The 24,809-nt window shown below is 45.9% G+C and overlaps 10 protein-coding genes across 10 annotated transcripts; 6 read left to right on the top strand and 4 right to left on the bottom strand.

The window, feature by feature from the left end:
- Positions 1 to 105: 105 nt before the first annotated feature.
- EDB82DRAFT_564081 (general substrate transporter) lies at positions 106 to 2,085 on the bottom strand (the record flags this gene model as incomplete). The annotated part of the gene is made up of 7 exons (XM_065609787.1): positions 1,896 to 2,085; positions 1,796 to 1,835; positions 1,614 to 1,726; positions 1,493 to 1,577; positions 1,309 to 1,442; positions 540 to 1,278; positions 106 to 467 (listed from the first exon to the last, which is right to left on the bottom strand). The coding sequence occupies exons 1-7, from the start codon at positions 1,998 to 2,000 to the stop codon at positions 106 to 108; spliced, it is 1,578 nt and encodes a 525-aa protein (XP_065465183.1). The 5' UTR covers positions 2,001 to 2,085.
- A 352-nt stretch (positions 2,086 to 2,437) lies between these two features.
- Positions 2,438 to 3,491, bottom strand: EDB82DRAFT_453865 (pectate lyase; the record flags this gene model as incomplete). The annotated part of the gene is made up of 2 exons (XM_025732577.2): positions 2,438 to 3,110; positions 3,164 to 3,491. The coding sequence occupies 2 exons, from the start codon at positions 3,489 to 3,491 to the stop codon at positions 2,713 to 2,715; spliced, it is 726 nt and encodes a 241-aa protein (XP_025591488.1). The 3' UTR covers positions 2,438 to 2,712.
- A 2,636-nt stretch (positions 3,492 to 6,127) lies between these two features.
- Positions 6,128 to 7,833, top strand: EDB82DRAFT_421688 (uncharacterized protein; the record flags this gene model as incomplete). The annotated part of the gene is made up of 2 exons (XM_025732578.2): positions 6,128 to 7,411; positions 7,465 to 7,833. 2 exons carry the CDS (start codon positions 6,128 to 6,130, stop codon positions 7,831 to 7,833), a joined length of 1,653 nt encoding a protein of 550 aa, XP_025591489.2.
- Positions 7,834 to 9,121: 1,288 nt separating this feature from the next.
- Positions 9,122 to 9,481, top strand: EDB82DRAFT_518838 (uncharacterized protein; the record flags this gene model as incomplete). The annotated part of the gene is made up of 1 exon (XM_025732579.1): positions 9,122 to 9,481. One exon carries the CDS (start codon positions 9,122 to 9,124, stop codon positions 9,479 to 9,481), a length of 360 nt encoding a protein of 119 aa, XP_025591490.1.
- A 729-nt stretch (positions 9,482 to 10,210) lies between these two features.
- EDB82DRAFT_481964 (Alpha/Beta hydrolase protein) lies at positions 10,211 to 11,993 on the top strand. Its single transcript, XM_025732580.2, has 6 exons — positions 10,211 to 11,018; positions 11,072 to 11,443; positions 11,496 to 11,570; positions 11,625 to 11,741; positions 11,794 to 11,830; positions 11,882 to 11,993. The coding sequence occupies exons 1-6, from the start codon at positions 10,566 to 10,568 to the stop codon at positions 11,899 to 11,901; spliced, it is 1,074 nt and encodes a 357-aa protein (XP_025591491.2). The 5' UTR covers positions 10,211 to 10,565; the 3' UTR covers positions 11,902 to 11,993.
- Positions 11,994 to 13,065: 1,072 nt separating this feature from the next.
- On the top strand, positions 13,066 to 14,752 carry EDB82DRAFT_549049 (uncharacterized protein; the record flags this gene model as incomplete). The annotated part of the gene is made up of 2 exons (XM_025732581.2): positions 13,066 to 13,502; positions 13,570 to 14,752. The coding sequence occupies 2 exons, from the start codon at positions 13,066 to 13,068 to the stop codon at positions 14,297 to 14,299; spliced, it is 1,167 nt and encodes a 388-aa protein (XP_025591492.1). The 3' UTR covers positions 14,300 to 14,752.
- Positions 14,753 to 14,913: 161 nt separating this feature from the next.
- EDB82DRAFT_540 (uncharacterized protein) lies at positions 14,914 to 16,596 on the top strand. Its single transcript, XM_025732582.2, has one exon. It carries the CDS (start codon positions 15,087 to 15,089, stop codon positions 16,464 to 16,466), a length of 1,380 nt encoding a protein of 459 aa, XP_025591493.1. The 5' UTR covers positions 14,914 to 15,086; the 3' UTR covers positions 16,467 to 16,596.
- Positions 16,597 to 17,166: 570 nt separating this feature from the next.
- Positions 17,167 to 18,327, top strand: EDB82DRAFT_538 (fatty acid hydroxylase superfamily-domain-containing protein). Its single transcript, XM_025732583.2, has one exon. It carries the CDS (start codon positions 17,466 to 17,468, stop codon positions 18,204 to 18,206), a length of 741 nt encoding a protein of 246 aa, XP_025591494.1. The 5' UTR covers positions 17,167 to 17,465; the 3' UTR covers positions 18,207 to 18,327.
- EDB82DRAFT_542560 (uncharacterized protein) lies at positions 18,297 to 20,765 on the bottom strand (the record flags this gene model as incomplete). Its single annotated transcript, XM_065609356.1, has 16 exons — positions 18,297 to 18,308; positions 18,462 to 18,521; positions 18,558 to 18,563; positions 18,594 to 18,614; positions 18,651 to 18,841; positions 18,881 to 19,326; positions 19,357 to 19,363; positions 19,400 to 19,486; positions 19,517 to 19,790; positions 19,824 to 19,963; positions 19,994 to 20,134; positions 20,174 to 20,227; positions 20,261 to 20,365; positions 20,402 to 20,422; positions 20,468 to 20,592; positions 20,659 to 20,765. 16 exons carry the CDS (start codon positions 20,763 to 20,765, stop codon positions 18,297 to 18,299), a joined length of 1,797 nt encoding a protein of 598 aa, XP_065465182.1.
- Positions 20,766 to 21,148: 383 nt separating this feature from the next.
- EDB82DRAFT_542559 (Six-hairpin glycosidase-like protein) lies at positions 21,149 to 24,448 on the bottom strand (the record flags this gene model as incomplete). Its single annotated transcript, XM_065609355.1, has 13 exons — positions 21,149 to 21,443; positions 21,502 to 21,704; positions 21,768 to 21,970; positions 22,014 to 22,092; positions 22,132 to 22,172; positions 22,245 to 22,309; positions 22,370 to 22,952; positions 23,024 to 23,792; positions 23,846 to 23,945; positions 24,086 to 24,122; positions 24,173 to 24,195; positions 24,257 to 24,272; positions 24,325 to 24,448. 13 exons carry the CDS (start codon positions 24,446 to 24,448, stop codon positions 21,149 to 21,151), a joined length of 2,538 nt encoding a protein of 845 aa, XP_065465181.1.
- Positions 24,449 to 24,809: the final 361 nt, after the last annotated feature.

Raw genomic sequence — 24,809 nt, 5'->3', positions numbered from 1 at the left:
GATTTGCTTTGAGCATTGCCTTTCACCACCAATGTGTCCATCTCGCAAACCACAGTGGTTATCTCATTCAACTGCATCATGTTATCAGTGGATTCATCGACTCAATCAAGCCAAATGCTCCGCTCCGGCAGATTTCTCTCTGGCCAAATCAATCTTGCCAGCAGGGTGTGCATCCGTCAGGCCAATCTCAGATGCAATGTCCATCAACCGCGCCTTCTCTTCGTAAGCGGCTGTGTCACCAAACAAAGCGTCCATCTCCTCAAGACTCTTGCCCCGAGTTTCTGGGACAAAGAAGTAGGTAAAGAAAAATGCGAGGAGACAAAACGCTGCAAAGAAGATGTACGTCCCCCAGCCGATCGTATTCAGCATGTCAGGCGTCACCAGACCAATGATGAAGTTGCACATCCACGTTGTGCTAGTGGTGATAGCCATAGCCTTGGAACGAATACCCAAGTTGAATATCTCAGCTGGCAAGACCCAGCCAATTGGCGCGAAGGAGAAGGAGAAGTTGATATCGTAGATTTAGATGAAGGCAATACCTGCCCAGCCCGCAGATTTGTGTGAGGAGAGCGACGAACCATACCCTCCAATGATACCACCAACGATAACGAGTGAGATGAAGGTACCAGCAGCACCACACATGAGTAGAGGTCGACGACCGATTTTGTCAATCAGGAACAGAGCAGGTAACGTGGAAAGCGTGTTGACGATTCCATACACGCCAGTCGCTAAGAGGCCTGAAGTACCCCCAGACAGACCTAGTTGGGAAAACATGGTCGGAGCATAGTAGATGATGGCGTTGCAGCCCATGAACTGCTGGAAGAACATGATGCAGCAACCGATGGCCAGTCGTCTGAATGAGGCCCAATTGGATACAAGGGCCCCATGCTGGGCGATAAACAGAGAAATCCCGTTCTTGCCCGGGAACTTGTCTCTGTTCACAGCCTCGTCAAAAAGGACATCAGCCTTGATCGCCAGATATTCATCTCGAAGCGAATGTGTGTCAGGATGAACACGACGAAGTTGAGCCAGGGCCTTCAAAGCCTTATCCTCTTTGCGTCGCATCAGGTAAAAGCGAGGGGACTCAGGGAAAAACAGCATGCCGATGCCAAGCACAATCGCAGGAAATATCTGAATGGCAAACGGGACTCTCCATGCCGCTTCAGATTGACCAGTGCATCCTTCTGGGCTAACATCATGCCTGGGATCAAAGGTAGGGTTGTCTGCAGTGCCACCAGAATAGGGAATGTCAGGCGCACATCGATGGCCGCCGATGTACTGTGTCCCGTACTCCAGCCAGTAGCTTACCAAAATACCCAAGGTGATGCTTAGTTGCTGTAGAACAACTAGAGTGCCACGAATACCAGCCGTAGATACCTCAGACACGTACATAGGTACAATCATAGTCAACATTCCAACAGCAAAACCAGCCACAGCACGACCTACGAGGTGTGTTAGCACAAGATGAGGTTAACCAGGCGTGTAACCTTACCAGCAAAGAGCATCGGGATATCACTGGCGCCGGCCTGGAATGCAGAACCAATTGTGAAGATTACAACGGCCACTAGCATAGAGCCCTAACGGCCTAGGAAGTCGGCGATGGGTCCGTTGACCAGAGAGCCAAACCATGCACAGAGGAGTAGTGTCGACACGAACCAACCCTTGAAACTGCTGTCAAGATAGATTCTCGGGAATTGAGTGGCAAATGACTCCATAGTCAAAACGCCTGATACGACGCCTTACCGAGCAGTCAGTTTCCATTACGCAGCTGTTTGAATACATCTGCAGTACAAACCTTGGTCATAACCAAACAAGAAGCCACCCAAACTGGCAAACTATTTCACCATGAATCAGAATTGGATGATCTATGAGCGGGGAAATGGGTGAATGAATACCAGCGACAGTCCGAAGATATATGGGTTTTCGACGAGAAGGTGCCAAACGCCTTTGTGAGGCGCTGGACTCTGTTGCGGCGCATCAGCGACGGTTTCATCTGCCATCGTTAAAGTTCAAATAGAGTTGAATCAAACATTTAAATGGAGAGAATGAAGCGATTCGAAATACCTGGGGTATTTAACTGTTGAGTGTGTGGAGGATCAGCGTCGTAGCTAGTGGAACTGCCACCGATGAGCCAACCACGAGTCATGTTGAGTTGCAATTTTGTGCAATAGTGTTGTGTCAAGACTGGAGTTTTAGACCAAAAAATGCAAGGATCGTCAACTCCGAGAACCGGACCGGAGTGCTCTCCGAGCAAAGATGTTCGTACAATTCACATGCAATCCGGTATTTCATACATAGAAAAGACCCATTTCGTTAATTAAGTAGAACTAACAATCCATATGCAAACGTGCCGCCACGATTGTCCAGCTTCCCATTCCACGTGACCCCTCTCAGTTGAGCAGCATAGCTTACAGCTTCCTTTCTTATATGAAGAATTCAAACGCTTGTGGAAACACTTCTTTAATATGCTCTCGTTTGGGATGATAACTGCCAACAGTAGGAGTGTTAGGTGAATATTGATGAATATTTAAGGGTTATTACAGGTCTCTTCTATCAACTGAATCAATCTGCCCAATAATAACTAAGACTATTTACACTGCGGTATCTCCGTAGCCGTTAAGTTTTGCAGGATTACCCAGACTTCAAGACACCACCAGGTAACCCTACTCTCCTTCAACCTGAAATATACAAGTGTATCATGCAATTAAGCATTTAACAAGCAGACAAAGTACTCTGACCCTTGCAGTTAGCAGTGGTACTGACCTCCTCACTCTTACCCTGACCCTTGCTAACGCCTTTGAACTCCTGGCAGACCTTCTTGACGCTACTTCCGCAGGTACCAGAGATGTTGGCAGTATCGCCGTAGTTGGAGTTGATACCAACGAGGTTAGAAACACCACTGGCTTTGACGTTCTGGACAATAACGTGACGAGGGCCACCATTGTTGGTGCAGTCGCCACATCCTCGGTAGAGTTTGCCGGCGTTGATGACAGTAAAGCCTTTGATAGTGACAGTACCGCGACCATTATGCTGGATGACCTTGTCCTTAGCCTCCTGAGCACCACCACCCTCAATCAGGGCATCACCGTTGCCAAGGATCGAAATGGCATCTGAGATATCAATTAGTTAAGAAATGGCAACGGGACTTAGGTATCAAGCCTACCTTCGCATACATCTCGGAACCAAACATTCTTGAGAGTACATTTGCCTTTACAATGAACGCCTTCGAGTTGGTTCTTTCCAATGATGACGTTGCTAAGAGTGGCACCGTCGTTGAGAATGAAAACGGCACCGTCACTTCCAAGGTCCTCATCAGTGTCACAAGGGCGGTCAAGCTCGAACTCCTGATTGTTGAAGTCATTGTTGGAACCGGAAAGAGTTCTAGGTCCTTTGAGGACTTGAATAGCACCGTTTCGGTTGGGAATGTTGAGAGTTTGGCCGAGGGCGACGGTAGCGATTGCCAAAGGAGCGAGAGCCTGAGTGAAATGCATTTTCGAAGGGTTGGACAGTTTCTTTGTAGGGAGATATAATGTCAGTTTGACGAAGTGACTGAATGTTTGAGTGACTGAATGTTTGGTTGACTAAGGATGAGATTTTTTGGAAAGTGCAGCTCAATGCTCCTATTTATAACCATCTCAGCTCTTAATCGCCACATCTATCTAATTTACACAATCGCTCATAGTCATGCAATCATGTATCGCTCAACTCCGACACATAGGTTTGAGGTTATCATCTGGTTGGTGGAAGAATGGAGTAACTTAGATGCTGGCTGAGATGATTGTAATTTGTATCCGCAGCGGAGAGTCCGTGACAGATACAGGGCTCCTGTATGGCTTCCCAGAATATAGTTTCAGGAACCCTGGAATAACACGGTCTCGCCAGTGTGTCCACGAATAGAAAATTCGCTCTAATAGGCTTAAAATTAAGCTTTAACTATATAGACCCGGTGGGGCTAGATCAGACCATCAGATAAAAATGGGTGATGTATACAAGGTGGCTCAGCCAATCAAGCTCTAAGAGTCTCATAGAATAGCCCCTGAAAAGTTAAAATGTCAGTATATAATCTATTAGATTGATAATCGAATGGTTTTTAGTATATATTATCTTACTAAACTACACTTAAATGTTCATCTTCACCGACATTTAGTGAAGAACAAAGCGTTAGCAGATACACTGGCTTGGAACATTTCTCAGTGCAGTGCACTTATACTTAGAGTTACCACTAAGAGATCTGAGGCAGGGTCTAGTTATTTAGCTATAACTCTCATGAAATCTATGTAGGAGTGTAAGTTATCAGGTTGAAATTCTTTAAACAGGTAAGAAGAAGATTATTTTACGGAGAGTTTCCTGAGTAAGTATGAATCAATTTAGTCCTACTACGTAATGTCTTCCGCGAGCCGTCTCCACATCTAGACTAGGATTCCTTCTTCCCATCCTGGTCTCGTATTTGCCGACACCGTCCTTTGGCCAAAGAACAGACTAGACCACAATAACGAGGTCAGTTCAAAACGAGCCTCTCATTGGGTCTAGGCAGATTTGACTTACTCAAAGAAGCTCCATTTACAATCGCCTCAACGTTGATCAAACCCCACCAACCCCCAACCCCCAACCCCAAGTTGAGGCCGCATTGGTGGAAACTCCTCAAGTTCCAGCGTCCAAAACTTCCGTCTCTTTGGATTTTTGGAGACGTCAGAATCCCGTGCTTCGTCAACGGTGCCGGCTGTAGCTGGATCTTTCGTGCCGCCTTCTGGTAGCCCCTTGCTGGCTTCCGCGCCTCTGGACATTCCAAAGCCTTTAGCAATACCAGTCGGCCGATCAAGCTTGAGTTCCTGCTATTCAACTCCTATATTATCCACCACGCTATGAGATGCTGGGTTTCTCGCCTGTGCTGGGCTCCGACATCCTTGTCTTCCTCATGAACGTCCTCTCAAATTATTCGGGGTAATACGGCACCGATTTGGTCTTCTTCCGTCACAGCATTTCGATCGTCTTTGGATAGTTCCACCTGGCTGAGTGTTCTTGTTAGCTCGCTTTTCCTAATGTGTAGCAAGTCATTCTTTAACTAATTGATGTCTCCGGCGAATCTTGCGTCTTTATTAAAGATAATGTCCCTTGTAGAGATTACCTGCCCGGTTTAAGGTTTTCATATCCGACAGATATCTGTTACTTGATATTCGATTAGAAACACAACCCATGCTTTGAGGTCTAGCTTCTGCTGTTTCTGGCAGTGGAGCTAAGGTTCCTTGGTCTGGCTTACGGTCTTCTACTATAATTCTATCTCTGTGGGTAAGATATGCGTGGGACTGATTATATAGGGTTCACCATCTACTCATATACTTTAGCGCTAAAATATAAAGTTAAACTGTAGTGTTGTGTCTGGCGAATATGACAAATATACGGCATAGGCAGATGGGTTATGAGGCGTAGCATAAACACCTAACTCCTATTTGCCAGCCATTGCATTACCCGTCAGCGGACGTCTCCATACAGGAGAGAAGTGCCTACTGCCAATCCCCACGCGCTGCAGGGTTACAGTGAGGACCAGTCCCAGTGTCACAAGACACGGGGTTACGCAGAAAAACAAAAGTTCCTTGCGTTTTGACCCACAGCCTTATCTACTACATCAAATCATGAGTTCTCATAAACATCGGATATAGCGGCGGAGACAATTCGTCAGGTACATAACAGCCAATTATAGTCCGCAACCCTCACTAAGATGTTTTACTGGAAGTTAAAGCATCTCGGATATTGATGTTTCAGCACGCTGGTCACACAGAGATGGAAAGCAAGTAGATGCCTCCTGATCAAGGTTCTTCCTGCATTGCTTTCTTCTCCGACAATGAATGACAACCCTTTGATGGCTCATGTGGAACGAATAGCAGCTGGTTTTGCTTTTCACAGAAAGAATATGGATCAGGCGACGAAGACACAGAAACGGGAAATGCTGGCTGAAACGAACTAGGGAAACAAATTCATATAAATATGTAATGTCTGCCGCTACCATTTGCGACGATTCAAATCACTCTTGATCATCCTAAAAGTTGAGTATCTTCACTTTAGTCAGCTTTTTGATCCGGCTAGACGAAAAACACATCTTTACCATTTCCAATATTTGACCAACATGAAGATGAAACACGCTTATCTCCTTGGAACCCTTATCCAGTATTCTGCTCAGTCATGGACTCTTTCTGGAGAGGCGAAAGCGATGGTAGAAGACTCCATGGAGTGGATGGATAAATTCTACGACCCGAAAATCTCACAGCTGTACGACCTCAACTCAAATGCCGCAATGAATCACGAGACATTAGCCTCTGCCTGGTATGCGGTCGGACTTCTTGCACGCAACAGCAACAACGATATCTCGAAGGCTGAAGATGTCATTAAATACATTATCAAGGATCAGTTTGAGAACCCAACAGACTTGTGGTATGGCGACTATACGCGAGAACCGGAGGAGCCAACCGTTGGAACATCGTGGTACCCCGCTCGGATGTACGGCTCATGGGACCCCAACTGGCGAGGCTTCGTCGGTCTCAGCTTCATTACGATTTACGAAGAGTTCGGAGATCTGTTATCCGACGATTTGAAGGTGCTTATGCTTGAGAGTCTACATAACTGTAGTATCGGCGACTCATATCGCGAGGGTGGTGTCAATGGAGATAATCTCTATCCATCTTACAGCAACCCCGCAATTATGCGCGCAATTGGTACAAGCTGGACCGGTCGCAAAATAGGTGACGACAACATGACACAAGCTGGAGAGGATTATGCAAAGGAGATCATCGACCTTTTCGACTTGCATAATACACTTTCCGAGTTCAACTCAGCTACTTACACTGGCATTTCACTCTTTGGTCTGACACTATGGTGCAAGTATGGTCATGACGATAGCATTCTTTCCCAAAGAGGTCCGGATCTTGTGCGCGGTGTCTGGAATTATACATCTCAACTCTGGAACCCCAAGATGCGGAACCTCGCTGGTCCATGGGACCGTTCCTATTCGTTTGACATGACTAAGTCTCTCGGTATCCTGTCTCACTTCCTGGCACCCATTATCGGGAGGAAGGAGGCAGGCGTACGGCAGTACCCAGAAGTCATGAGCCATGCTCGTGACTGGGCTTGGGCACCACTCATTGCCGTCCACTCAGAATTCCACAACTCATTGCTTTCAGATGAACTTAAAGATTCATTGCAGACCTTTGACGGAGAGAGGACATACAACGGAGAGGCCTACTATCCACCCTACGATCTTGATACCCGCAACATCACGACATGGCTAACCGAATCGCTGATGATCGGAGCTCAGTCATACCGAACAAAAAGCGCAAACGGGCCCTCGAATAACAAGGCCCAGTTCCATCCCGCTGTTGCACATTGGGCTTATGGAGATGATAACATCGGATGGCTTAGTGTAAGTTAATACAGCTTCAAACGTTACTCTACAGTTTCATTAACGCAGCCCAGCTCCGTCCTACCGAGTCTCATGTCCTGATGCAAGTTTCTCCGCGAAAGCTGAAGGTGACTTATCCTAAGGGAACTAGCAGTTCTGTGTTCACTTTTGTGGTCTCTCCTTCACTTGCCAAGAGGGATGTCAAGTCGTGGGCTGACATCCAGGGAGTCTCCATTTCTGTCTCTGGTAACGTCAATTCTATGCCAGAAATCACATTTGCTGGCCGATATGGTGGTTCAGGAAGTCCTATTTATGACCACAATCATTGGACTATGGTGCATAAGATGCCTGCTGTGTTTGAGGGTGCTCCTGAGATTATCATTGAGTTTGAATTAGATGCTGCCTTAAAAGGCTACCCTGGCTTAGTGAAGCAAACAAGATGAGACTAAGTATGGCTATCCTTTCAACTACGAGGCAGATATGGTGGTAGTGAACGCAGTGGTATTTGCGGATGGCGGTTTTCGATAGAATATTTGTTGAATTTCATACGTCTCAATAGATACAGGTTCGACATCTTTGAAATAGGACCATGAAAGTACACAGGGTGTTGATAGTGTAGTATGTGGTATAACCATAACCTTAAAATTAATATTTGTTCTGTCGCTAATGGCACAATCTTGTTTGCTTGGGCTGTTCGTCCGAGTCGACCTACGGCTGACATTTGATGGAATAAAGTGGGTTGTCAAAGACATCTTGAGCCACACGTCCCAGAATCAATAAATAGCAGTTTCTTCATACTCAAATACGGTTTTCCGGTTCAAGTTTACCACGGGGAGATTTGGAATGGAATCTGACAATGGTGTCTAACATTGACTAGACTGAGAAGTTGATTGTAAAGATGCTTCACTGAGTCAAACATATCATGGACATAATTCACGAGAACACAAAAGGGATCAGTGTGGATATTGACAGGGTTCCAACCAATTTTACGAGCAGAAGAAGGAAGATCTACCTGCAAATCCAAGACAAGTAAACGTCTCTTCACAAATACTGTTCTGGACTCTATACCTAGAGTATTCAACGCAAACCCATAAATGCTAAGCATGGAACAAACACTTGTATAACGTTGTACAGGCTCGCGTAAGTTGCAGTAGCTCAATAGTTCGATAACATTTTCAAGGCTGAAAGTGTTGTGTTCTCGGAATTGACCCACTCGCAGATGAAAATCGTAACCACCCCCCATGGGGACAAGGTACTTGACGTTGCTTCATGGGAAGGTAAAATAATATTGTTACCTTTTGCCAAGTTAGGCTTGATCCTTCGGCTGATCATTTTCTCTCTCTCAAGCTTAGACCGTGTGTTGTCTATCATCCCTTGGCCTTTCTACCATACACCGCTGCAGAAGATCGACGGTATCATTTGGAGTCGCTCCACATTTTGACTACATTGGCAAAGCGAAATTATTGTATGTTCGCAATTGACCCGCCTGAAGTGAAAAAGGTAATATGCCAAGAGTATAGCTTCATACTTATGTTCTCGCAATTGACATACTCTCAGGCGGAAACCAAAAAGTGGCTGTGCTGGGTAATGATTGCAAATGTGTATAAGAAGGTTGATAACTCCTCCGAAATAATCACAACCCACCACCTCTCTCAGTTTACACTCTACAGAACAGACCTCATTCACCAACTATACCTCTCAACTTATTTCTTTTCCAACAAAATCGTCACTATGAAAACTACCATTTTCACATCCGCAGTCGCCGCTGCCCTCGGCTTCGCCTCTGGTACAATTGCCAACCACTGTAGCTGGGATTTCTACGAAGGACCCATCTTCAAGAGGTGGCTCGTTATTGGCTCCGGTGTAGATGACATCCCTGGCACATGCGGCGGCTTCTGGGACAACATGAACAACAAGAACTTCCACGGTGCCTGCGTTCTCTCCTCCACCAACTGTGGCGAGGACGGCAATGGGGATATGGTAATCAACTTCACGGCGGGCTCAGGTTGCAACAGCGGTCACGTCGAGTCGGCATGGTGGGAGGCTACTAGGAACAAGTTCGGCGCCATCAAGTGCGGTATTGCAAAGTAATGAACACACTGTTCAGGTCGGCTACGCGAATGATAAAGACCTCCTGGCCAGCTTGGAGATGCCCTACATCATCAACAATATCCGACTCTATCTACATACAGCACGTTACCGATCAATCAATAACGGCAAAGAGACTCGACTCAACAACGGCCGAGGGAACCTCAACCAGGTCTCGTCTTCGCGGTTTCTCTCTTCTTCTACGTCCCATTTCGAGCTTCAATAGACTACTGTACATATCAGTGTATACACTGTTTGAGACAATAATACTCATATTACCCCAATCTAAATTCAACACCATAACATTGATCATCGTTCTAAATACCTCTCCTAGACATCTTTAATAATATCATGGTGAATGGTATCGACGAGGTTAGCTACTAGAAGGGGCTCCTCAACGTCTGGCCTCAACACAGAGTCCTTGTCGCCCTGTCAACCTTGAATGTAATTTGAATGTGTTTCGAATAATTCCGTATAACTAATAAATGATATTTTTTCTACCCCACAGCCACATCGGGATTAATGCCATAATCTTTGCATAGTGGGCATGGTGAGGAATTCGAGTATTAAAATGTATGATTGTATCTTTTGTATAGCATCTTGTAATTGGTGGATATCACCTAGTAGATTCCGTATCTCAATACGGTAAGGTATGATTCTCTAATGGCTCTATTGATGCATACTCTGACCAACCCCGCATGAAGCTCGCCACTTGACTATCATGTTAAATAATTAACAACGAAGCCCTGCACGGGTTTCTCAAATATTATTAGGATATGTACGATTGAATAAGATAAAATCCCAAACGTCTGGGTAGTACGATTGAATTACGGTATTCTTGCTCCAAAATTGATGGCACCGCAGATCCTGACTTTAAACCATTTCATAAAGCTGAGGCCACCTGAGCGATATGCATCTCAGCGAAAACAGAAACGGAGGCTATTGACCCGAATGACCTATTGAGGTATATAAGAAGGAGGCCACTCGTACTTTTTCGCTCACTCGATCGTGTATATTTAGTCTTGGGTACGCTTCTGCCGTTGGTTATGTCCTCCATGTTGCATTCCACCTCATATCTTCCCTTGCGATGAAGTTGACAACCTTTATTAACGTCTGCCTACTGACTCTCTTCGGTACAGCTTCAGCTGCTGAGGTTGTTCCCAGATCCACGTTCGCTGAGGTGACTGATTATGGCGACAATCCTACGGGTACTCGCATGTGGCTTTATGTTCCCAAAACCCTAGCAGCAAAACCCGCCGTGGTGGTTGGCATTCATTGGTGTCATGGCAGTGCCCAGGCATACTACCAGGGCACACGCTGGGCTTTCTATGCCGAGAAATACGGATACATAGTTATTTATCCTCAGACACCATATACGGCGGACTTCTGCTGGGATGTGGCTTCTAAATCCACCTTGACTCACGGTGGTGGCGGCGCGAGTAACTCAATCGCCAATATGGCCAAGTTCGTCATCGAAGAATATGGTGCCGATGATAGCAAGGTTTTTGTTACGGGCACTTCCTCGGGTGCCATGATGACGGTATGCGAGACAAGGTCTTTCCGTGGGGTTTAAAGAAGCTGACGCAGAAACAGAATGTCATGGCCGCAACTTATCCTGACATATTCGCAGCAGGAATTGTATACGCAGGTGTCCCGGCCGGTTGTTTTAGCAGTGAAGACAATATTCCCGACTTCTGGAACTCGACATGCGCCACTGGACAGTCTATTTGGAGTCAAGATCATTGGGCCAACTCCGTGAAGAATATGTATCCTGGTTATAATGGGCCACGACCAAAGATGCAAATCTACCACGGATCTGCAGATGAGGTACTAAATTCGCAGAATTATTACGAAACTATCAAGCAATGGACCGGTATTTTTGGGTATTCGACTGTGTCAAAGTCCACCACTCCCAACATCCCACGAAGCCCGTATACTAAATACGTTTTTGGCGATAAGCTACAGGTAACGTGAACAACTGACTGACCTCGGGGAGCATCGTTGACATTAGGTATAGACATTCTTAGGCCAGGGTATAACTCACAATATTGATGTATTCCCAGAGGAAGACCTGAAGTGGTTCGGAATTACTGTACATCGTATCATTATCATTTACTTTATGACGAAGAATCTAATAAAGCTTTAGGATCCAGTAACGCCATCTTCTACTATTACGGTCATTAACCCTACTCAGACCAGCGGCTCAGACAGCTCTCCCCAATGGGGCCAATGTGGTGGCACAAATTGGACAGGTCCTAAACAGGCAAGTCTTTTACACGCGCTACTATTAGAATAAGCATTAATATGAATCACAGTGTGCAAGTCCCCACAAGTGTGTTAAGATCAACGATTGTAAATAATCCGTTTTTTGATTTTTTGATTCCATGCTAACGTATACAAAAGGGTACTCACAATGCCAGTGATTGTTCGGTCGGCGAAGGCCTAGTTTCTGAAAAGAGTTAGTCTATAGTATGCAATGTGAATCTTTTTCGCAACATTTTGCAAACAATACAGCATTCATTGTAATAATTTAGCACTGCCCTACGCTTTGTGTAGACGAGAATGCTGTAATATGGCAAATAACAAAGATTTCATGAGCACAATGCCATTTCAGTAACCTGCCATATCCAAGCCTCGAAAGACTGACTGTTCACGCCAATATCTTGATTCCAATTCACAAGAGAGAGAGATGATCGCTCATACCCCTCCTGCGCCGTTTAGCAGTATAAGATCCCTTTTGCGCCGTGCCATGGCATGTTGGGACTCTGGAGTGGTAATGTGGGACGGACGACTGACCACCCATCAGTCGGAGATGCCATCGCTTGAGTCTCCGGATGGCCCAGTTTCACAATAGTCCAGAACGAAATGGCTGTTATTAGAAAAATCTCTGTATGCCTACGGATATATCCCATTCTTCTAACTGCCATCGCGATAAGGTAAAACAAGACGCATCGCCAACAACAGTTTTGGTCACCAACACTATGCGCTTTTTGACAGGCATGTATTATTTTATATCTTCCTTTATGTTACATTCGCTCCTTTGACTGATCAGTATAGATAAACATTACTAGAAGCGTGCTATCGCTTCTTGAGATTAGCAAACAAATTTAATGGAATTGGAAAATGTGAGCCTAATGCGACCTCCGAATCCATTAGCAACGAGATTTCTCTAGAAGGAAATAACTTTAGACTCCAATCTTCTTTCCTCTCGGTCTGACCTAGGATGCACGCTTGTGCAAACATGCTGAGACCTTTAGAAACTGCATCCATGCAGTTATGGCCCAGGTAGTATGATGGTGTGATATCGTCCGCAATTCAACGGAGATGGCTTGAATCTGGACCGAAATATCTTACGGGACGGCTGAAGCTCAGCTGGCCGCTTTGATGGAAATTTCAGCTCCTGAACGCCACATTCCAAACTATTGCTTTCTCCCTTGCATAACAGCCTTGGCGTGCGGGAAGCGTTCTCAAACAAGGCTGCCACTATCATTCAAGTACTACAATGCGCTACGGAGTTTTGTACTTAATTCTCTGATCTCCCTCCCACTCATATCATTGTGCCTCGAGTCTCAAGTTCACTTCTAGCCATGCACTGCATAAACTTTTCCAAACTTATTGGGCTCTTTGGATTGGTGCTCCACAAAGTCGTTGCTGCTGAGCCAGAACATGTAGCCAAACGAGGTCATGACTACATCTTACCGAGAGCCCCAGTAGGCCCCCATGGACTTCTCCAAGAGGTAAAGCTTCTTGAAGGGCACGGGGTGAAGGAACGCCAAGTGTCAGTAACATCGGCTGTGACACTGGTCTTGACCGTCGCCCCTGATGAGACCTGCGGCTACCTGTCGGGAAGTGTCGGTGTTCCAATTACTTGCGAGAATGGAGCTAGCTGTACATGGGAACCCAACAAGCTCAACATAATCGCATGTGGAACAGATCACTACTTACAGTGTGTCGAATCCAAAACGGCCGCCGATCCGAAGTTATGTGATGATGTTTGCCAAAGTGACACTTGGAACTTATTATGGTATGCCTGACCCTTCGACTAGTGTCTCTTTTTTTTCTATAGGTGCTAATCTGCCATTTCCCCACAGTACCAACTCGGATGCACCGTACTGTCGCACTTACCTCTATCCAAGCGGTGTCATCGATTATCGTTGTGCTTCTACATCAGTCACGGCAAACCAGAGAGTGGAACATACCTTTGAGGGCGACGACAATCCAAATTTCATCACCACAACCCTAAGCGACGATGTGTCGACGATTTCTGAACCTAGAACAGTTCCTAGTGGACGGCTCACTGATGGCCCGACGAAAACGACTACGACTACGAATCCTGGTCCGACAAGCACAACTGCAATTCCTCCTATCCCGCCTAAACCGACTCCGGTGGGAGCTATTGTTGGGGGTGTTGTTGGAGGTTTAGCTGTCCTAGGTCTCATTACTCTTGGAATCATCTTTGCCTTGAGGCGCCGTAAGCCCAAGCCCACGGTTGAAACGACACTATCCTACCAACCAAACTTGGTCCAACAACCTGCTCAAATTACTCAAAAGCCACAACCAGGTCCTCCTCATCAATACGTGGTCCCTTCGCCTTACCCTGATCCCAGCATGGCATATTCTTCTGTTCAGCCAAATACCCGTACATCAATGTTTAGTGGATCAGTTTCTCCAATCGGGCCAGCTTCCCCGATGGGATGGAGTCAACATCAAACACCTGCGCCAATTGCATCTCCAGCTCCAGCCTACGAAGTCGCTGGCCCTGAAGCACGCCAGGCTCCTTCGATTCATGAATTAGGCGCTGACACAACTATGAACAAGTAGTTAGACTTTGGACTAACTCGAAAGCATTTTTTACTTGCATTGTGAAATTTGCTGTACGGGTGATACGTTTAGTTGGAATATGTATCGTATCGGAATCACAAAATTGGTAGCCACTGTATATAGCTAGCCCGAACCACCCCCTTTTCAGCCTGTTACGATAGGTTTTGGGTATTTTGATCGATTGAATTTAGCTTGTTCAGTGGGGAAAACCTCAACGCGACGAAATATTCCTCCTTGCCTCAAACATCCAGGCCCCTATCTCCTCTCTTAGTAGTCATATTTGCAGCAGAGATATCCTCCCTGAATGTCCATGACATCTCTGACAGTGACGTTTGGACAAATGCCGTAGGTGGTCATCACATGGTCCAGAGTTGTCTCTTCATCTCCTCCTTGAGTCGAAGGGTCGCCTAGTTAGTATAGATGAGTGCCAGGGTCTTTGGACTACCACTTCCACCAAAGGCGATCTACGAAGCCGTGATGGATATAAAAGAGCGAGTCTACGTTGGTTAGCACGTGATCAAGACGGTAGGGCATGGGGGCCTTTACTTAACCAATCGGCGAAGCTTGCGTCCTCGGCTAAACTCTCGAATATACATAGAGTCCTGAAGTGCCTAAGAGAGACTCCATCTTCCCTTTGACATTTTCACGCAGGGTTACAACCTTGGCCAGACACATACCCAACCTCATATTAATCAAAACATACTGATCGAATTTAAATCTCCTACGGTTTCACGATTGAAAATCCCCTTAAGAAGGACCCTTACAACAACATTTAGTATCTGGCACTATGCGCGATTTGAACTCGCAGTTTTTATATGGAGAGTTAAAGGGAACTCTTAATCGCGTCTTACCTAACGAGATTTATCGAATAATTATTGGCCATGTCGCCGATCTGGACTACGCACCAAAGCAGGATACATTAATCTCGCTATCTCGCTCATCTCAGCCTCTAATAGATATAGCTGAAGAATATCTATACATGCACCCTCGAGACCTTGATACCGCCCAAAAACAACGGCAGTTCCTCGTTAGTATCAGGACTAAGTCAGTTCGCTCTAACTTTGTACAATCTTTAAGACTTCTTTGGGACTGCAACGGTACAAACAGCCACTTGTTGGTTGATATCGTCAACAACTGTTTCAACATCAAATTTCTACTGCTCCAACGTGGGAACGGCTTGAATGTTGCAACTAGAGTTTCTAGTGATTGCGTAGCAACTTTGGCTACGATGCTCAATGCTTGTCCCAGTATCACGTCATTTCAATTTTGCACGACCCTCGAGTGGGTGCCGGAGCCTGAACAAGACGGACTTGTCACAAAACACGGCAAAGAATTATCCGACCTCATACCTGCAAAACCACATGCTATCAAGTATCTCAGCCAGCTTGAGAGCCTGACACTAGGCGGGCAGTCAGCTTGGGTCATAGATGGTATCATGCCTTATCTTGGGTCCAACCTCACATCTCTTTTCCTCAGCCAAGATTGCTCGATGGGAAGCAGTGAAACTCCATTTGTGGATCTATCAAGGCAATGTCCCCATCTCCAATCGCTTGTGTTTAGACAAACACTCAATACATCAGATGATCTCGAGCAGGCGTGCAAGGCGTGGGGTGGAACAATGGAGGAGCTTATGATCTCCAGCATTCAAGACACGCGTGATTGGATTTCACAAGTCATGCCGTGTATGAAAGTTCTCAGAGTTTTACATCTTGGTCCAGGATGCACTCTATCCAGTGAGAGCATCAGATCTATCGCCTCTGCTGAATCGCCGCTAGAGGAAATATCTCTTGGAGATATCCTGCCGGCAAATGAGGCGTCGGAAGAGGTGTCAGCTGAAATGAATCAAGCCATAGCAAACATGATTGATGTTCATGCGTCTACACTGCAGCTTATCGAGTTCCGTTGTGTGGATGTCGGAGAGGCTGTTATGCAGGCCTGCAAAAAGGTCAGGCAACTACATACGCTAGACTTGGAGATATGTGATTCACCCAAAACGTCAGACATCGACGAATTTCTCGATAAGTGTCCTGATTTGATTTGGTTCCCCCGATGGTTCAAGCGGAGATCAGCTCGACAAGGCGAGTGGGAAGAGCGGATAAACACAAGAGATAACTTGGAGGAAAGGAGGTCAAGACAAGAGCCACCAACTTGCGGTCTTGGAGCTTGAAGTGTAATAAACTAAAATAAAACAATGTATTATGCAGCTGCAGTCAGATTTGTCATGACGTAGCGTGATGAAATAGCAGGTCTCGGGAAGCCTCTTTCCGAGAGTCGGGAATAAGCAAGCTAATATTAAATTCAATCGACCCCGAGAGCTGGAGAAAATTAGCTCATTGACAGACACATTTGTGAAGTTCCCATATCGTTTCACACTAGATACCCTACAGTGACAGAAGACAACCTAATAAGGCTGAACATTGACGTTATATCCCATGTATAACCAGGCAAATCTGAGCCGCTGACCCATTTTATGCGCTCAACAATTGGTTTATGTTGAAGAATCCCTGCTAGCCTTGTTGAGTCATACTGAACATTCACAACCGACACCAACATAAAACATAATCTCATCCAACAGTGGCACAGAGATTATCTAATCATCACCTATCACCTCCTCTTTTTCCAAAGTCAACATCTACCTGTTTTATCTTGAAACGGTATCTCGTCTCCAACATATCGTGGCTTCTAGACTCGGTAGCTTCGCTGCAACCAAGGACAACTCCACCAACCGGCTTATCCAAGACACCAGCGTCAATTTCGAAGCTCTCGCCAACAAGTACCAAACAGCCATCGTAGGTCACAAAACCTACGAGGTTGTGAACAAAGGGTCTCAGAAGCAGAAACCAGATGTTCAAGCATCAGAAAACCCGCGTTTTCTCCACCCAGCTTATTTTATCTAAAAAAAAAAAACAATAAGCATGTGACTCGAGGTTTTGACCACTGGCGATTGAACCTCGGCATGGTCTAAACTTTACTGACTAGCCCCGACTCGAAAGGGGCAAACGGCAACAAGCTCTTCTAGAATCTTTCCATGCTAGTCTTAGCATTATGAATTTGCGGGGTGAGTACCTAATAGAAATTCTTCTAATTGAATCAGTTAGTTTTTGAATAAATATGCTCGGTATCTCGTGATTCATCCACTTCGCTCTCACATCATTACCATTTCAAAATGTCCGGACTTTGGGCTCAAGTCGTAACTCAATACGACACCTTTACGGTCGAAGTGATTGGATCTCTTGCTATCCAGATCCTCTTTTGGTGGATTCCCTGTGCCGGTTTTGTTTTCCTCGATCAACTGGCGCCTTCTTTTGCTGCCAAACACAAGATCCAACCTGCCCCAAAGCAGCCCACATCTTCTGATATCTTTAATGCGGTCGTTATCTCTATCAGAAACCAACTGATTGTCATTGGATTGCAAGTCATTCCTACCATCCTCACAAACAGGCCTTCCCCGTTCAAGATTACAGCATCGTTACCATCTGCAAAAGATTTCATTCTTGATTTCACAGTCTGTCTGATTGCACGAGAGATTTTATTCTACTACTCCCATCGGCTGCTCCATGTACCTTGCCTATACCGCCGTATCCACAAGATTCATCATAAATTCACCGCCCCCGTGTCGTTCGCCTCGCAGTATGCTCATCCTATCGAGCATATTGTTGCCAACACGATTCCCATTGTTCTTCCGCCCATGTTATTGCAAACTCACATCCTGACCATGTGGGCGTTTGTTTCCTGGCAGCTCATCGAGACGGCGACCGTCCATAGTGGCTACGATTTCTTTGGGGGTGCGGCATATCGTCATGATCGACATCATGAGAGGTTCAATGTTCATTTTGGAGGCATGCCGTTGTTGGACTGGTTGCATGGTACTGACGACAGTATAACTCTGTCGAGGAAAACCAATTGATGGTCTGCTGGACTCTGTACACAACACTACTGCGAGCTGGGCTATTCATATTCGTCAACTGCCACCAATCTCATCTCAATGATAGACTGCTCAGCCATCTAGCTACATTATGTCAATGATTGCAAGAAAAGACGCGCCTTGATAATATACAACGTAACATAGGAGTATTTGGCCTCTCCTGATTTCAAGTAGCGCAAAAAGAGAAGAAAGGCTATAATACTCTATTACGACTTTAAATAGGACTTAAATACTAACAGTATAGACACTTTCTCTATGCCTTATATTATCCCACTTTTGCTTTCCTATACACCACTGCTGATCACTATTTAAGACCTCTCCATATTCACACACATTAATCTTATTCTCCCAGAATGACCTCCTAAGTACCTCAATCTTGGCTTGATCTGTCTCTCTCCATATCCAGATTCGCTGCAGAATCTCGACGTAAAGCTTGGGCCTGAGTGTCTTTTTCACTGAAACAAGAAGAGCTATCGATTTGTCCTCTCTGACCTCTTCTCTTGATGAAATAATAGCGTGCCCATCCCCCTTTGGTATAGACATTGTCTTGCCGTCGCAGGACTGAACGCAGTACCACTCAAGAAGAAGAATGTCGCAGGGGAAGGCGAATTTGTTCTCTGCAGCATCGTACATGCGGTTCCCGGATGATCGAAGACGAAAGCCTGAGTACCGAACAAGTAACCCATCCAAAGTCAACTCGGCTGCAGTTTTGTGACTGAAGATGGGATCGTCATGGCCGACATTTTGCCCAACCATCCAACTACAGAGAGCCCACCCAAAGCCCTCAACGGCCAGTCTCCTACCAGGCACGAAGATGATGCCAGGAGGAATGGAGCCTGGGTAGGCATCATACAGCGATTCCAAGAAGCATTTCATTCTCATGTCGAGATTGACCCGGCATTCACCGTCCAGCCACTCACCGCACTTCAAACCGCAGGAGGCGTGATCGAAGTCATCGGGAAAGTCAACTTCAACCTCGAACAGGGTAGCCAGGGCTTGCGTCTCGTGAACAACAAAGCTTGTTGTGCGCCATTGCACAGCTTCCCAGACTGAGGCAAGTAAGACACTATCATACACGGGAACGCCGTATATCCTTTTCTGCCTTTGCCACCCAAGCAAACGGTCAAAGTACTTGCGAGCTTTTCCCGCAACCATCGAATGTCCGAGGGTGTGACTTGTAAGGAAGTTAGCCTCCAGTTGATCCATATCCACAAGCTCATTGTTGCTGAATCGAAAGATCAGCTTTTTGCTGAGGTACGCCTCTTGTAGAGTCCAGAGCCTGCCCATCCAACGACTCGTGAAGATTCTCATTGCTGTTCCTGCATAAGACCTGCCAGCTGCTATTTTTGCAAGTCCCGAGTCGAGAACTACCATGAAGTTTGCGTTGGTGTATGCATAATGCATTGTTTTGATTGCTCTCTTTCGCTGAATAGGATTATTGACAGGGATTGTCAAGGCGTCTATCCAGAATGGAAGTTCAGGATCCGGATCATTCCGTCGGAGTATTTGCTGAGCATCGAGAATTAACTGGTTAAAAAGATCGAGCACGCATTTACGGATTTTTTTCTCGTTGGGGTTGCCATAGCCATTCGCCCAAACATGAGAGATGATGACATACCTTGTCCCAGGTTCAAATTCAAGAATTTTGATTCGGCCCGTGGAAGCATTGTATTTTGCCAGCGGTATTCTGCCTCGTTCGATGATGTCTGCCAGTTTATCTTGATCCAGCCCCACAAACTCTTCATTATCTCCAAGATTGCAGGTGTCACTGTGTGCCTGTTCATATCCTTTGCCATTGGAACCTAAGCTTAGAGTAGATGGTTGCGATGACACGGGACCTGTCAAGCGCAGAGCATATAATTGCGCGGTTTTATGGCTGTGGAGTGACCTCTGAAGCATTCGGACCGTGTCTGGGCTCCATCGTTCTCGCATAATGTTCAGGATTGTACTGTTCTGACCCCAGCCCCTGCTCTCATCGATACGCCACCCTCGAATCCGGACATCTTTCAGCTCCACTAGCAATCAATTTGTATAACTTGTAAGCATCTCGCCCAGGACCATCAGAGCAAGTGGAACATCTTTATTCCATTGATCTGCTGCCATGCCCGACCCGTCGTCGTCGCCGGAGAATATCTCGGTTACTAGCGATCGAGTTTCTGTCAGTACGAGCTGTACACGTACCAGGCGGCTCGTCCTGCCTTGTTGATTCTCCAGTTCTCTCCTCCTCCATTCTTCTATCTGACTGGTGACCTTGGCTTTATCGATCCTGCCCTCTGTCTCAAAATGCTGCAGTGAGCCATGACCTTCTCCAAGAACCTCCTTCAAGAGCCCGAAAAAGAGCCATATTCGTAAAAAAGACGCAATATCACTCATACGCCCCTTTTGGCCGGCATTATCGCAAAAGTTGTATCAGGGCAAGATCCTGTCCTTCCACTCTTTCAAGAGGTCATGGAAGCCAAAGTCAGCATACTCAGAATCAGGATAGCCGATGTCGCCTATCCCTTCCCAATCAAGGGGACTTTCAATGGTGGGCATTGCCATGATGTTCTCACTGAAAGCGAAATATTCCCGGCGTACCAGCAGAACAGGAGTTCTGAAGAACGATCACTGGGACAATCTGTCGCTTACTCAAGGTGCCTCATCATGCGGGGTAGCTGGCGGTTATAAAGATGACATGTTATTGGCTCTTTTGGATAGTTGCATCAAATGCGACGGGTGAATGGGCATTAGCCCTCCTTCTGAATAAGCATAGATCCCATAATTAGTCCCTAGAAATACTACTACACTTGGAAGAAAGCTAGGAAGATACCGGAATGGCACCTCAAGACCATCCGTCCTTTATATAGATCATAACAGAAACAAACTCTGGGTTGTGGATGGTTGTATTTAGTATAAGAAAGAAGGATACGTAAATTAATCATACGTTAAGCCTCGATCTCATCCTCGAAGTCTACTGAAGTTTCACCAATTTTGACCTTCTCGAGTTGCTCACAAATGAACTTTTCCAAATGGGCATCTGCTTCAGTCTTGCCTTCATCGTCTTTCTTCTCACTCACAGCCTCTTCTTTCTCTACGTCGCCGAGGACGCGGGCAATGGATATACTTCGTGAGGAAGACGCCTGCATACAGCCTCCAGTAAACCTTGTAGATATATCATCAAAGTACAGTGAGAGCCCCACGCTTGGGGTTCGTGGAGTATGAAGGAGCCGGCAAGTTACCCTATTGGTATCGAGTCAATATTGTAGGCTGTATTATTTCATGAAACATTTTCACTCACCCCGTGTCGTGTATCATTCTAGCAATCAGGCTGGATGACAAGCAATGGTGGCTAGCTCCTATTCCACGGCCTGTATCACCATCAAAATGCTCATGAAATATAAGGTAGTCCCTCCGATGTGGATCGAGGTCCAGGATATCGTTGTTTGCATTTATTACCCGTCTGCCCTCAAGTGTTCTAGCCCATAGGTGTTGTTGTCGATGCTGCAATTCCTCAGCAATATGGCCTAGATGCATGTATTCACCTGTTCCAGTTGGTCATTCGACCTGGAACTGATCGCCATAAAATAGAAAGAAACGCTGCAAGGACTCGATGAGTAGAAAATTGATTGTCATCCAAATCGGGCCCCGCCAATTGGTGTTGCCATCCGACTCGCCTAGCTGGTAGGTGACTTTGAACTGCTTCCCATAGGATGTCACACAGTACTGATGGTCGCTTTGATACTTAGAATGGGATCGAATTCCGTATCCTGAGAAAAACTCGTCCTTATCTAGAAGCCTTTGTGAGAATACGCTGTAGGCGCTCGCGACTAACCAGTGCGCAAAGAAGTCGGTTTCCTTTCCCACGCTTCTTCGTACTAGCAATATTCCGCTAAGCGAGATCTAGTAGGTTCTCTGTAAACCAGTCTACTCTATCCTTGAACAAGGGGAATTTATTCAACATCTCAGGTTCTATAGTTAACGTTGCGAAAAGGGGGATAATACCGATTAACGATCTGACGCGTAACTGGCGATTCTAGTGACCGCCCCAGGAGGTTGCATCATAATAGAAACCGTCCTCTTCATTCCACAGATTCCTCATAGCATCACTGATGAGGATGAAATGTTCAAAGAACTTTCATGGGAGCCCCTCGTAGATCCTACGATACTTGGCGAGCTCTAGAGAGATGTTCAGCATCGTCAAGCAGTAAAAGGCCATCCAGGCTGTGCTGTCGGCTTGTTCCAAAACACCAACGCCGCCAGTTGGCAGAGGGGCGGATCGATTGAATGGTCCAATGTTGTCAAGTCCGAGGTAGCCGCCTTCAAAGATATTTTTCCCTTCGGTGTCCTTCCTATTCACCCACCAAGTGAAGTGCAGCATGAGCTTCTGGAACAAGCTCTCCAGGAAGTCAAGGTCCTGGCGGCCATAAATCTTCCTCTTTATCTTAAAGACACGAAATACCCCCCATGCGAGTACCGGCGGGTCTACCTCGTCAAAGTTGCAATCGTTGGATGGAATTTGCCCGCTTGGTTGCATGTAATTCTTCCTTGTCAGTAGATTCAGTTGGTATTCTACAAAGTCCGGATCTATCATGGCCAAAACAACACAATTGAATGCTGAATCCCAGGGGTTAACAAAGGGGTACTCCCAGGAGTCCCTCACTAATAGCACGTGGTCCCAGTGAATGTGCTTCCCCTGCTTATTCCGGATGTTTTTCCGATCAACAGGAGACGTCGATCGCCTTTTAACCACTGCTCCCAGTTAAAGTTGTAGTATTGTTTACACCAAAGAAGGCCAGCAAAAGCTTGACGCTATATGTTACGGAGATCATCCGACATGGGCAGCGGGCTAATGCGGTAGTAGAACTCATCAGACTCCATTCTGCGTTGTCCTATTACGTCGTCAAACAATTCCTCGTCCAGATATTCTTCATTCTGGCGCATCAACTTGAAACGCACCACAGCGCATTCTCTAGGGCGAACGCCTCCATCTTCGTTAAAGGCATACCAAGCAGCAAACTTGGTGCCCGTCTGATGTTGGTTAACAGCTCCGACGTCATTGTTAACAATGTAGCTGTGGAAGGCATCTTTCACATATAGCCCTTTGTTGGCTCCGAGACCCAACGACTCAAGGTTGGTCTCGTTCTCTGTAAACAGCATCTGCGGCAGCACATCCTCTCCATCATCCCCAGTACCTGAAGATGGAGAAAGAACCAAGTACTGCTCGCCAAGAGATGTGTGACGGACACGGTTAATTCTGTCGCCGATCTTCTCAATAACCGGCTTTTCGCCTATTGGGAGAGCTTCTTGTCTCCACCCCCACGTATTACGGAACCATGCTTGGGGAATGATATGAAGAGGTGCGCGATCATTACCGCGGTTCCAAGCGGTGGCACGGAGATAGAGGTCGTCTGGATCATCGGCACTTTTTGCGAACTCGATAAAAATGTCCCAGTAGGCGTCGTTTTCGAACACACCAGTATCGAATAAGGAATATTCGTGTTCTTCCTTTGGTTTTCGGCAATCCTCCTGAATCTTCTGATATGGGAAAGCGTTCTGCGGATACTTATAGAGGTATTTCATGTATGAATGCTGTAGCAGTAAGATTGCCTTTGCCGACATAGTTAGGATAAGGGCAGACTAACAGTGGGAACATTATCCAAATGGAAGTGAGCTTTCTTGATTGACTCGCCGTGGTTTCCTTCTTTACTTGAGGTTCCAAAAAGTCGCTCCTTTAGGGTGTTACTGAGGTTGGTCAGAAGTCAAAATATCATTTTTTTTTGTAGGGTAAAGTGGTGGTTTACTCTTCTCCGTCCCAGAAACTAAATGCGATATTGAAGTAGCCATGCGAATCACAGACACCAGCGATGCCATCTTCGCCCTACCGATAGGCTCGTTTACGCGCATGCTCATGGCTAAAGCCTAAGAAAGAACTTTAGCTAATGCTAATAAAGAGAGTTAATGTTCCTTACAAGTCCATGGCTTGCCATCAGTCCTTGGCCCAGGTTAGTATATAAAATCCGGATAATACCTATACGTTTATAGAAAAGACATACGTGTAATCCTCCCTTGCTAGTTTTCATGTAAGTAAAGTCAACTACTTTTAGGACAATCATTAACATACTTGTTGCCCATTGCCTCTCTGCAACATAGGGGCCCCATTTCTTCCAGTACTTTGCGCGCTCGCAATCCTCCTTTGTCCTCTTCTCCTCTTCAGTGAGGAATTCATGGCCATCGATAATAACCATCTTGGCCGCTTGAGCTCGGAACAGTTCAGATTGTAGTGGATTTGTCAGGTCAAAGTCAAGCTGACTGCCTAACCCCTCAGGTATAAGAATGGTCCTTGGTTGGGCAGCTTTACAGCGGGTGGATAGTTTCTCCGATCTTGAGGATAAAAGCAGTATGCAAATCAGGCTTCCCCTATGCTTGAGTATATAACTTATCAATTTTATACTTTATACCTTCAATAGCTAATTTCTCTAATATCTAAGGGTATTGTAATTATATTCACTTTTATTATTTTATTTTATTATTATTATTACTATTTTTAAGAAATTTAATTAAAGCTTAACTGGCAAAGTGCAGCACAATTATCCTTCGCAACTGCAA

Source organism: Fusarium venenatum (assembly GCF_020744135.1).
Source record: "Fusarium venenatum strain MPI-CAGE-CH-0201 chromosome Unknown EDB82scaffold_1, whole genome shotgun sequence".
Classification (NCBI taxonomy): Eukaryota; Fungi; Ascomycota; class Sordariomycetes; order Hypocreales; family Nectriaceae; genus Fusarium; species Fusarium venenatum.
The sequence above is the reverse complement of the archived record's forward strand: the minus strand, read 5'-3'. Positions and strand labels throughout refer to the sequence as shown.